At 35.2% G+C, this 11,897-nt stretch overlaps 2 protein-coding genes across 3 annotated transcripts in view; one reads left to right on the plus strand and one right to left on the minus strand.

Moving 5' to 3' along the window:
- LOC140755479 (uncharacterized) overlaps positions 1 to 2,251 on the plus strand; it is an 81,978-nt gene extending 79,727 nt beyond the window's left edge. The window contains exons 19-20 of the mRNA XM_073090752.1: positions 678 to 851; positions 1,429 to 2,251. Coding sequence (XP_072946853.1) covers positions 678 to 851; positions 1,429 to 1,589 — 335 coding nt within the window. The 3' untranslated portion in view covers positions 1,590 to 2,251. The remainder of the gene's footprint in view (positions 1 to 677; positions 852 to 1,428) is intronic.
- Positions 1 to 10,771, minus strand: part of PAPLA1 (Phosphatidic Acid Phospholipase A1) — a 162,668-nt gene extending 151,897 nt beyond the window's left edge. The window contains exon 1 of one of the 2 annotated variants that reach the window (XM_073090745.1): positions 10,403 to 10,761. In XM_073090745.1, the coding sequence (XP_072946846.1) occupies positions 10,403 to 10,556 (154 nt within the window). In that variant the 5' untranslated portion in view covers positions 10,557 to 10,761. Of the gene's footprint in view, positions 1 to 10,402 lie in introns of both variants that reach the window. The other variant, XM_073090744.1, reaches the window with a different exon arrangement.
- Positions 10,772 to 11,897: the final 1,126 nt, after the last annotated feature.

Raw genomic sequence — 11,897 nt, forward strand, 5'->3', positions numbered from 1 at the left:
GCAAGTAGGACTCTTGACTCTTATTTTTGAGTCGATAATATATGGAGTAGCAGACGAGCATGCAGTCCATTTGATGGTAAGTAGTCGCTGCCACCCATGAACATGATAACTGGTAAAGAATGCCATCAGGCATTAAGTTTGTCCAATTGTGTTATATTTATGTGATAGAAGTAATACAGTAAAGAAAGAAATAAATAAAAACAGTTAAGACAGCCGATAAGATCAGAGTCTTACTTGAAATTAACCAACAAATCTGCTGATATTCGAAGGACTGCATTCGAGTTAACGTCCTCAACGCATTACTGTCCCACTTCTGGGCACAGATCTCCTCTCAGAATGTGATGGATTAGGCCATAGTCCACCGCGCTGGACAAGTGCGTATTGGTAGACTTCACATACCTTACGAGAACTTTTTTTGAAGGATTTCTCAGGTATGCAACTGTCCTCACAATGTTTTCCTTCAACGTTAAAGCAAATGATAATCATTTTTTAATACGCATTTTACTTTAAAAAATCAGAGGTGCCTGGGATTCGATCTTCACACCTCTCGACTGAGGGGCCACGTTTCAACCACTGGGCTATCACTGTTATATTAATTCATTCATCCTGTATAATCCCAAAACTCTTCACATATTCATCATCATCAGAAATTCATTTTGAAGGGTATCCTCTTCCAGGTCTCCTCCGCATCTCCTCATCGCCAGTCGGCCTGATCTACGAGAGCAACTTCATCGCTGGCACCAGGGAGGAGGTGACGACGTCATACAGAGCCACCTGCTGCAACCCCAGGGTCATGATCAACGCGGTGGACGCGCACGGCAACGCTAACAGCTATGTCGTTGATATATCCAGTGAGTATAGTATGCAATTTGTGGGAGAGGTGTATAACAAGCACTGGAATAAGGTAGAAGACAACTTTTACAGGGGCCCAGGGGCCCCGAAAGTCAAATTTGCTTACAAGTAACATCTACAATACTCTTCAATTATTTCTACACAAAATCTGCACTCTTCATCTCAAAGAATATACCTTATCCTTACTTTAATACAAACTGTATTAACCTTATTAAATTTTAAACCTAACCTAACCAATGGGTTGAAATTTGCATACACTTTATGTTTGGATTCATTTTTGTGACGTCATTCTAAATTCAATATTTATTATGCATCCGCTTGATAAGGATATCAAAATGATTTAAAATCTTTATTAATATTTCTCTAAGAGTTAAGATTAAACAATCACTTGCGAGAAATAAACTAAATATCATATAAATAATAAAGTAACATTTACTTATAATCTTAGCGGTCGTACAGAAAACAATCATCAATCGTAAAATAAATATGAAATGAAACAGTTTCTGAGAAGAATACGAAAAACATGACATTACTAAAAGGCTTGTTTCAAAAAATGTATTTTAATTTATTTTCTAGATTACTTCACGGAAGCAACCATCGCCGCTATAGTTTTAGGAGTAATCCTCCTGATCGCCCTGATCGCTTTAACCATCTTCCTCATCTACTGGTGTGTGAAGAGACGGCGGGAGTCCAGAGAACTGCCCTCTTACAATACATCATCTAGGAACGTTAGTTAGACTAAACTAAACTAAGTTATAGTGTAAGCAGTGGCGACGTAAGGCGTGGGCCACCACCCACGGCCTCTAGCGATTAACAACAAAAAAAAAGTCCTCCTGAGGTATTCCCGGAACGCTATGACATGGGGCTCTTCAAAAAAGTTGCAAAAAGAGCTCTCCTTCAAAGCCGGCGATGCATTGGCGACTCCTCTGATGTTGCAAATGTCCATAGGCGGCGTTGAATACTTTCCATCAGGTAGCACGTCTGCCTAATCTTTAAGTTGGACTATGAAAAGGTCGCCGGAATGAACCCATCTCTGAAATACGTATTTATCGGCGAATAAGTCTATGTGACATTTATTTTGTAATTTTGTAAAATCAAATCAACTTTTTAGACTGGGGGCCCCATTCCTTTCCGCTGGGGCCTCCGACGACCTTACTCCGCCACTGTGTGTAAATGTTATAAACGTTATGTATACGTAAATGAAAAGGAATCATGCCACTCTCTTTAGTGCCTGAAAAAATAGGGTATGGCTCCAAATCTTTATGTGCCAGAGTTTGGAGGGGCCCATCTCCCAAATCCTACAAAAGGATGGGATCTAGAATAGACTCTACCACGCTAAGCCTATGTAGATCTCACGTGGTCTATTGCGTTTGTACCCTAAGGGCACAAGGGGCCCGTGCCCAAAAAATGGAAAATCAATAAGACAATTGCATTATTTGAGAGTGGATAAAATGATTTCTTTCTAAGAGTATTATATGGTGCTACACCATTTTTCAAAAATGACTGATACAAAATCAGTTTAGTTAGCACTTTTGAGACAATCAATTGTTAATTTAATATTAATTAAATCATTTCAAAAATTATAATACCCATAGAGGTTAAAAAACTCTGCCTCTTGATCAAGGGGTCCTAGGTTCAAATCTCAGGCATGTACCTTGTGATTTTTCAGTTATATGCCTATAAGAAATTAATGATCACTTCCTTAAAACGGTGAAGGAAAACATCATGAGGAAACCTGCAAACCTGAGACCTTAAAAAATTTTCAAAGGTATATAAAGTCTACCAACTTGGTTCAGCGCGGTGGACTATGGCCTAATCCTTCTCACTCTCAGAGGAGACCCGTGCCCAGCAGTGGTACAATAATGGGTTGATGATAATTTTTTACCACGTTTTTATCGGCTTGGGTTGTATCTATGTAACGGAATCTTTGAACTCTATTTTTACCCACTTTGAACGCTCCGATTAATTTAAAATTTTGTGCAATTATGAAGAACAGATGACAATACACGATTTTAATAATCTTATCCCAGTCCCCTCATCAGGATCGTTAGGAATCAGGATTAAATATTTCCTTTTGCGATTTTAGGGTTGTTTTTAGTTTTTAAACTATAATTATTTTAATCATCAATTGATTGTCTCAAAAGGACTATGTTTAAGTACATTCCAATTTATTTAAAGTCATGTATACTAGTGATACTTTATTTTATTATTTTGTAATATTTAAAATGGCCAACTTTTTGTTAAGTTACCTTTAGTTGTGTAATTTTTTTATTTTTATTATATTTATTTACGTCAACGAGTTAATATTATGCTAGGTAAGTTACTGAGATACAGTTGTACTAAAAATATTGCTTATATGTATAGATTATAACGGTCAGTCTTCATTCATAAATAATAGTACATTACAATACGAGGACGAAAAATTTTTTTCTGACAAGTGTGAGTTTGCAGGCCGAGCCGCAGGCGAGGACTGCAATCACACGAGTCAGAAAAACATTTTTCGTCCGCGTGTTGTATAAAATTTTATATTACGGGGTCGGAAATGGGGGTTTTGCGCACGCGAAGCGTGCGTAAAATGTCCATTTACGCACGCCGTGATATAAAAATATTTGTATGTATGATGTCTGCAAAACTAAAATAGAGTTCTTTTATAAATTCCACTACTACTACTAACTGACTTCCCACAGAAGACATGTTATCTATTCGTTGCGTATATACTTTTATATATATATATTTCCTTTATGGATTGGAACCATAGAGGGATTTTACCACCTTTCAAATTAAAATTTAAAATGGGTTGCATGGATATAATACTTTAAGAAAAGATTTGTCGAATAAAGTCAAATGTGTGTCACAGGTCTCTAACTCAAACAGTAATTTGGATGCCCAAGATACCAGCATATATGATATGCAGATGGTACCAGATGTGTATTAGAAAATAAATATCACTTGCTACGGCGAAGGAAAACATAGTAAGGAAACCTGCATACCTGAGATGTTTAAAAAGGTTTCAAAGGTATGTGAAGTCTACCAATACGCACATGTCCAGCGCGGTGGACTATGGCCTAATCCTTCTCATTCTGAGAGAAGACCCGTGACCAGCAGTGGGACAGTAATGGGTTGACGACGAAATAAATAAATCTTTGCTAATTTTTGTTATAAGCAATATTTTTAGTACAACACTCAGTTATTATAACTTGAACAAAATTTGTGATTACAGTATTTAACACATTATCTAAAAAAAAAATGTTAATTTAAGTATTTTATACTAATACGGGTAGTACAAGAGATAATGAAGTTAGATATAAGCACAATAAGGCCATACTTGGATAACTTTTGTGAAAATATTTTTACAAATAAATTTTATAACAATAACAATGTTGTTTTATTCTGATACTTAATAAAAAATCTGCAGGTCTCTTTTTTAACACAATTTTATGAGCTTGGGTTATATATATGTATGTATGTATGTAACGGAATCTTTGAGCTCAATTGTCACCAAATTCGACAACTCTCATTAATTTGAAACTGCACGCGAATCAAGGATCGATGACGATGCAATAATTTTATAAAATTCCCATTATTCTTATTAGATTAATTTATTTCCCAATTTATGAGTTTGTTACGGACTAAAAAAAATAATAATAGTTTTAAAACACTAAAAAAACACGCTTTTATTGCTAATCGAACTAAAAACTATAAAATAATTTTTAATGACAAAAAAATTAATATGTTATGTTATAAAAATAATAATTCAATTCAGAGTAAAAAGCGTGGGGTGCATTTTACTGCGTGCGGTTCATAACTATTCTCTCATAGATAATTGCCAATAGAATGATTGTAACATTTAAAATATCAAGCACCCGGGCTTCATATGAAAATAGCAAAAACGGAACTCTACTACTAAGTCTCCGCTATATGGCCGTCTGGGTACAGTGGGTATTGCTATGGTTGCTATAGCAACAAATACTAGAATTTAAAAAAAGTTGAAAATAAAGTAATTTATATTTTTCGTCAATTTTAATTGTAATAGGACCGTAATAGGAATACCGTTTAAATTTTCATAATGCCTGTACTTCTGTTACTGTCATAATAATAAAAGAAACAAACATAAATTTAAAAATAAAATAATAGTAATGGGGTTCCTTTTTTACCCTTTGGGGTACGGAATCCTAAAAATGATACTAGAAAATTCGTTGTACAAATTCCTCTATATCGATACCTTAATTCGCAAATCAGCCAACTCCACTTTTTGTCAAAATGTTTTTTTTATTTATTTTGATAATAAGTAAACGGCGTTGAACGAAATCAAAATAAATAAAAAAAAACATTTTGAAAAAAATTGGAGTTGGCTGATTTGCGAATTAAGGTATCGATATGCAAATATTTGTCTTACTTGACCGATTATTTTGAATACTTAGCAAATACATCAATAATATTACCCAAGGGCGGAAGTAAACATCACACGCCTGTGAAAACTTAATAGCAATCTTTCAAGCATGTGTTACCATATGTTTAGATGATAATTATATCATTTACGCTCGTAATGTCTAGTGCATGTCTAGAATTCGAACATCAGTGTGAGTTGCCAAAACTCCTAAGGGCTCTTTTGCACTAGGTTCTTAATCAAATTAGCTAACTCGCTTAAGGCTATGCATTCGCTTGCTCAATGTAGGGATTCTAGCTTAATCTTCTGGGATAGCGGCGCATCTGTTGCCGACCTCAGGTAGGAATCTAATCTTATCTGGGTTGGGGAGGAATTAAATTGACAAACTACTCGATTTTTCGTAATATAGGAGTAGGAAAAGAGCATGATAAGTAGCAACTGCCGCTAGTAGATATCTGTAGTCAACCCCAGATAGGATTTGTTTTCAACGTGAGATAAGCCTTGGATCTACCACTGTGAACTGTTTGGAAGGTGGTAGAACCCTTTGAGGTTCTTCTCTGGCGGCTCTGTTTTGAAGGGTCTGGTAAGAGCAACATACTTAACCGAGGCGTTCCAGCTTAGTTCTCAGAGGTAGTGGCGCATCTGTGGCCGACCTCAGGTAAGATTATCCTATCTGGGGTTGATTACAGATGTTCATGAGCGGCAATAGCCACTTTCTATCAGTTGGACTGCATGCTCGTCTGCTACTCCTATATTATTATAAAAATATTAAAACTCAGCTGAAAAGTCTCGGATAAGTATGTCCCCTTTACTACCCCTTTCAAATTAGAACACAGCAGGGCTTAATACTGTTATTAGGCAGAAATAGGTGTGGCAGAGATGCCTCTGGATTCAAACCACACAAGGATACACACACTTTAGAAAGTATTATTTCCGAAGGTAGCTGACTAACTGGTGAGAAAGAGCTTTTAGATTGACTAATTTTACTTGATACTAGCTGACCTGACAAACATTGTGTTGTCATATAAATAAAAAAATGTTAAGAGTGAACAACTGATCAATTAGGGGTATGAAAAATAGATAGTACCCAATTCTCAGACCTACTGAATATGCATATAAAATTTGGTGGAAATCAGTAAACCCGTTTCGGAGGAGCACTGTAACTAACATTGTGACATGAGAATTTTATATATAAGATTGTGCATTTTCAAGTTTCCCTATGACACATCAACCATCAAATGTTGTCTAGAATGTATATATTCAAATTATCATATACTAGCTTTACTGACTTCGCTCAAGGGCAAAGGTAACTCATCTATCACTCGGAAACAGTGTACTTTATATGCTGTAAACTGCTAGTCCGCTCTGAAAATAGAAATGAATCGCGTCACCATAGCAGATTGTATGACTACACCTGCTTGCAGCAACTTCAGAGCGGACTAGTAGTTTGGCGATAACTATACCTTGTGGTGTAGAGCTGAGCCGTATTATATAAGTTAGTGTTAGAGTAGTATTAAGATAGTAATAATAAAGACATCATTTTTTTTTATATAATATAGGAGTAGCAGACGAGCACGCAGTCCACCTGATGGTAAGTGACTACTGCCGCCCATGGACATCTGTAATCAACCCCAGATAGGATTAGATATTCCCACCTGAGGTCGGCCACAGATGCGCCGCTACCCCTGAGGACTAAGCTGGAACGCCTCGGAAAAGTATGTCTTACCACACTTCAAACCAGAACACAGCAGCGCTAACACTGCTGTTATAACAGAAATAGGTGTGGCGGTGGTGCCGCCGGAGTCGAACCACAAAGGGTTCTACCACCTTTGTGGTATCATCATACAATCAAGACGCCTTTTACTAAGAACCTGCCTGCAACATCACTACGTACTATACTTTTTGGAACCCCCACAACATAAGAATAAAACTACACAATAATCAATTAGTTATGTAGTAAAGACAAGTGTAGCAAACAAAATCACATTCGCACTTATAATATTAGTTAGTTTTCTTTTTTTTTTTTATTTTTTTTTTTAATTAGTTGCACCAAGTTGCACCAACAAAGTGCACACCATCTCCTCCAATACACAGGCTTGACTAAATAAGTTACAAACTAAGTGTCTCCTCAATTATAGGCACAAACAGTATGCGTTAATACCAACATTAACATTCATGTATTACGACTTAACAACAATTTAAGTGGAAATACAGAGCATAAATAATTATAATTAATTCAATAAATTAATTAAAAACCGATTAAAATTAATATCAACGACAGATAATTAATACGTAGAACCATAGACAAAACTGAACAATAAGAATATAATATTATAACAATGAAGTATAAAAAAAATTAAAAGTGATTAATGGTAAATTTAAATGAAATGTAAAATAATATAAAGTATCGTGCATTAGAATTGATTACCAGTGAAGAGAAACATGACGTGCATACACTGATGATAAAATAATTATAATATAAAATTCTAGTTGCTATATAAACATTAGTATAAATTCCGATTTTGATTAAATAAGATTAATATTTACTGAAAGTTAATTTAAATTTATAGGCAATTTTATGATAATAAAAAAAAGTTATTGCATAAATATAATTAATAATTAAAAGTCTTAAATAAATTATTTTTGAAATTTGCCAAGTTGCTAGAGAAGATGTCTATTTCTATTCGAGGCCGTGTTTTATTATCAGAATGAATTTATTTATTTATTTGCACAACAACAGCAGTACACACAATTCTTTCTATAAGTATTACACTATTGGTATTAAACACGTGTGCATGCCAATTATAGGCGTGCGCAACTTTTACAGATTTTGCAACAGACATCTTTATATATATATTTCTTATGTGCATGTGTATGTCACTGAACTCCTCCTAAACGACTGGACTGATTTTGATGAAATTTGTTCTGTGTGTTCAAGGGGCACTTGAGAATGGTTTAGATTCACAATTCAGTCCGTGGGAAAAGGTTTTTTTAATTAATTTTTAATTCGTAAGTAGTTATAGAATCGGTAACTATGCATTTGATCAATTGATGATCTTTAGCAAAGTTGTTGTCCAAGAGCCCACGAGGGTTTGGGAGTTGGTAAGAACAATTTTCGACAGATGGCACCACTGTCATTCCAATGCAGGTACAAATTTTCCGTTTTATGTATGTCATATTATTTCTTTAAAATGCAGGCGAAGCCGCGGGCACCACTAGTACAATATAAATTTAAGAGCAAACAAAGTACAATTAGAAATGAAATGAGAGTGATGCAGGTAGAGAATGCTAGTTAAGATGCACTAAGCACACCACTAATATTACAATTTGGTTCCTAAAAATATTTTCGCATTTTTGTGCATTGTTTATATATGCCATGACTCAGCTGTTCACATTCAAATATCTTTGAGTAAAATATAACAATAAAAATCAATAATAATATACCTATTTTGTGTTAAATAAATAATAATATTTTGATATATGTATATCTTTATATAGCAGTGATAGCCTAGTGGTTAAGAAACTCGGCCTCTCGATCGAGGGGCCCGAGGTTCAAATCCCAGGCACTCACCTCTGATTTTTCAAAATTATGTGCATATTAGAAATTATTATCACTTGCTAAACGGTGAAGGAAAACATTGTGAGGAAGCCTGCATACCTGAGAGATTTATATAAAAAAAAAGAATCTCAATGGTATGTGAAGTCTACCAATACGCACTTGTCCAGCGCGGTGGACTATGGCCTAATCCTTCTCACTCTGAGAGGAGACCTGTGCCCAGCAGTGGGACAGTAATGGTTTGATGATGATGATGATGATATATCTTTATAGGAAATTCTCATTTACTTAAGTTTCCTTATCATGACTTGCATTTTAAAATGAAGTTGTAATTTTTGGAATTGGTAAGATGATGTAATCTCACATGAGATCATACTTCCCATGCCTGTCAAATATAAATCATACGAGTTAACTATATTCTTGTAGAAAAAAATATTACACTTTTTTAACCTATTTCTGAATTTTACAGTTTCTTTGACGCAGTAAATAGTGATGTTTGTCAAAGCCTCCTTTCCTATGTGAGATTATGTGAGATTTCACTCTCACTTCACATAGGCTAATAAAACGCAGTGAGCTTTCAAATTAAACTTGACTCATCTGATATATAAAATTCTCGTGTCACAATGTTAGTTACGTACTCCTCCAAACGGCTTTACCAATTTTCTCCAAATTTTATATGCATATTTTTTTTTTTTTTATATAATATAAGAGTAACAGACAAGCATGCAGTCCACCTGATGGTAAGTGGCTACTGCCGCCCATGGACATCTATAATCAACCCCAGATAGGATTAGATATTCCCACCTGAGGTCGGCCACAGATGCGCCGCTACCCCTGAGGACTAAGCTGGAACGCCTCGAAAAAGTCTGTCTTCCTTACCACACCCTTCAAACCGGAACACAGCAGCGCTTAACACTGCTGTTATTAGGTAGAAATAGGTGTGGCGGTGGTGCCGCCGGAGTCGAACCACAAAGGGTTCTACCACCTTTAGTTTTAGCATATTCAGTAGGTCTGAGAATCGGCTACTATCTATTTTTCATAACCCTCAGTGATAAGGGTTGTTCACCCTTAACATTTTTTTATTTATATGGCAACACAATGTTTGCCGGGTCAGCTAGTATTCCAATAAAAACTTATTTATAGATACTGATAGAGTATTGGACGACTTTTACATAATTGTTATTATAATAATATACAGTACATTATGTAATAATAACTTAATACACATAATATTACTTACTAAGTTATGCAAAATTCTTTCAACTTTTTTAAAACTTTCACATGGCATGTGGAACTGGGGAACATATCCCGCTTCGAAAGGCGCTTTCTTATAAGATTTATATAAGAACGACATTTTTACACGAAAAATATAAATTATAAAAAATTCGCGAAATTATTGCATTGTCGGCAGAGTATCATGAAACACGTAGACAAATTAAAAATAAAAACACCACGCAATTCGAAAATAGAACGACGATACGCGCGCGGTTCGCGAAAAACTGACAGTTCGCACATGATAGAATGAGTTTGTTTTTTTTTATAATTTCCCAGCCAAGGTCATCGAAGCCGCTAGTATATTGACACTGGGTGCTTAAAATAGAACTTACCTCGTCTAGCACTCATTTCCTGGCTCGGAACAGCGGGCAGCAGGACAGCATTCTGCGTCAAATCCTCTATAGAAACCCCAGTGACCGATGTCGACAACAACGGGTTTTTCACCACACTCCGAAACGCGTGATCGCCAAAACTCCTATCGGACATATTGTCACGATATAGTCTAGCGGTATTGTTGTAAATTTACACGAATTTTTACATTTGGAGGTCACAAAAAGCAAATTTAATTATGTGAAGTTACGTGTCACTACACTAGATATTTTGGTTTGACAATGACATTTGACAAATAAAATAAATGGTGGATCAATCAATAATCTATGAAAGTTCAGAAATTGAGATACCTTTTTTATCGCATCGTCATCTCTCAGCAACAGATAAAGATAATTAATTTATTAACATTCCAGAGTTTTGTCCACAAGTTTGGTTATATTTGTATGTTATTATTACTTTTCTATACCATGTTAAATCCGACAAAACAATACTTTGTTTATTAAGTGTTTCAAGGGCTATAACTATTTTGATTGAGTTATTCTTTTTTATATTATTATAATATAGAAGGAGAAAACGAGCATGCATTTCCGCCGATAGTGGCTACTGCCACTCATGGACATTTGTAATCAACCCCAGATAAGATCTGATTCCTGCCTAAAGTCGGCCGTTGGCAGTTGCGCCAATACCCCTGAGGTTTTAACTGGAATACCTAAAAAAGTATGTAACCTTACCTCTTTTTCCGTCACCAAATATCTGTCTTAATATCAATTTAAGTAGAAGTATCGTTACAACATAACATAACAATTACATTATTTTATTATATTTTCAATAATATATATGTCGTGGATATCGATATAGTTGTTTGACAAGATTGCTAATTTTATTATCTGTACCTCAGGTAGACGCCGTGACGTCACTTTTATTTAACAATGGTGGGCCATGCGGACAGAGTCGTATTCGAGAATGAGGGTAGTTTACCGTGAGACACGGACCCGGTCACATCTCCAATGCGAAACTGTCGGTTTACCTAATTAACGCGTTTGATCGCTATGGTTTTTTTGCTATATACTTGACCGACTAACTGTGATAACTTATTTTATTATTACTGAATTACTGACTGACGTGTCCCTTCGATGTCCTAATCGTGTTTTCCCCGATATATATATATAGTGTTCGTTAATAAATAAGATAACTGAATTTATAATTAATAATAATGATGCGTCTTTATTAGTAGTATATCGATGTAATGATGTCAATAATTTAGAACATGTGTTATTTAAATAAATTCTATTTTGTTTCATCAGATTATTTAGATAAACTTAATAAAATGTATAATTCATAGATTACACAACCGACGTGTCGGAGCGAACATCTCACCTATATACTCGTATGTTACTATACTCTTTGCATCTCACCCAGCCATAAACCGAGAAAGCACCGGGTTCGATCACCAGGAAAGCCATTATAATTTTATGTTGTTTAAAGATGTTCTAACTT

The sequence above is a fragment of the Epargyreus clarus genome, unplaced genomic scaffold (genome assembly GCF_041222505.1).
Source record: "Epargyreus clarus isolate Ecla_fem2 unplaced genomic scaffold, WU_Ecla_fem_2.2 ptg000033l, whole genome shotgun sequence".
NCBI lineage: Eukaryota > Metazoa > Arthropoda > Insecta > Lepidoptera > Hesperiidae > Epargyreus > Epargyreus clarus.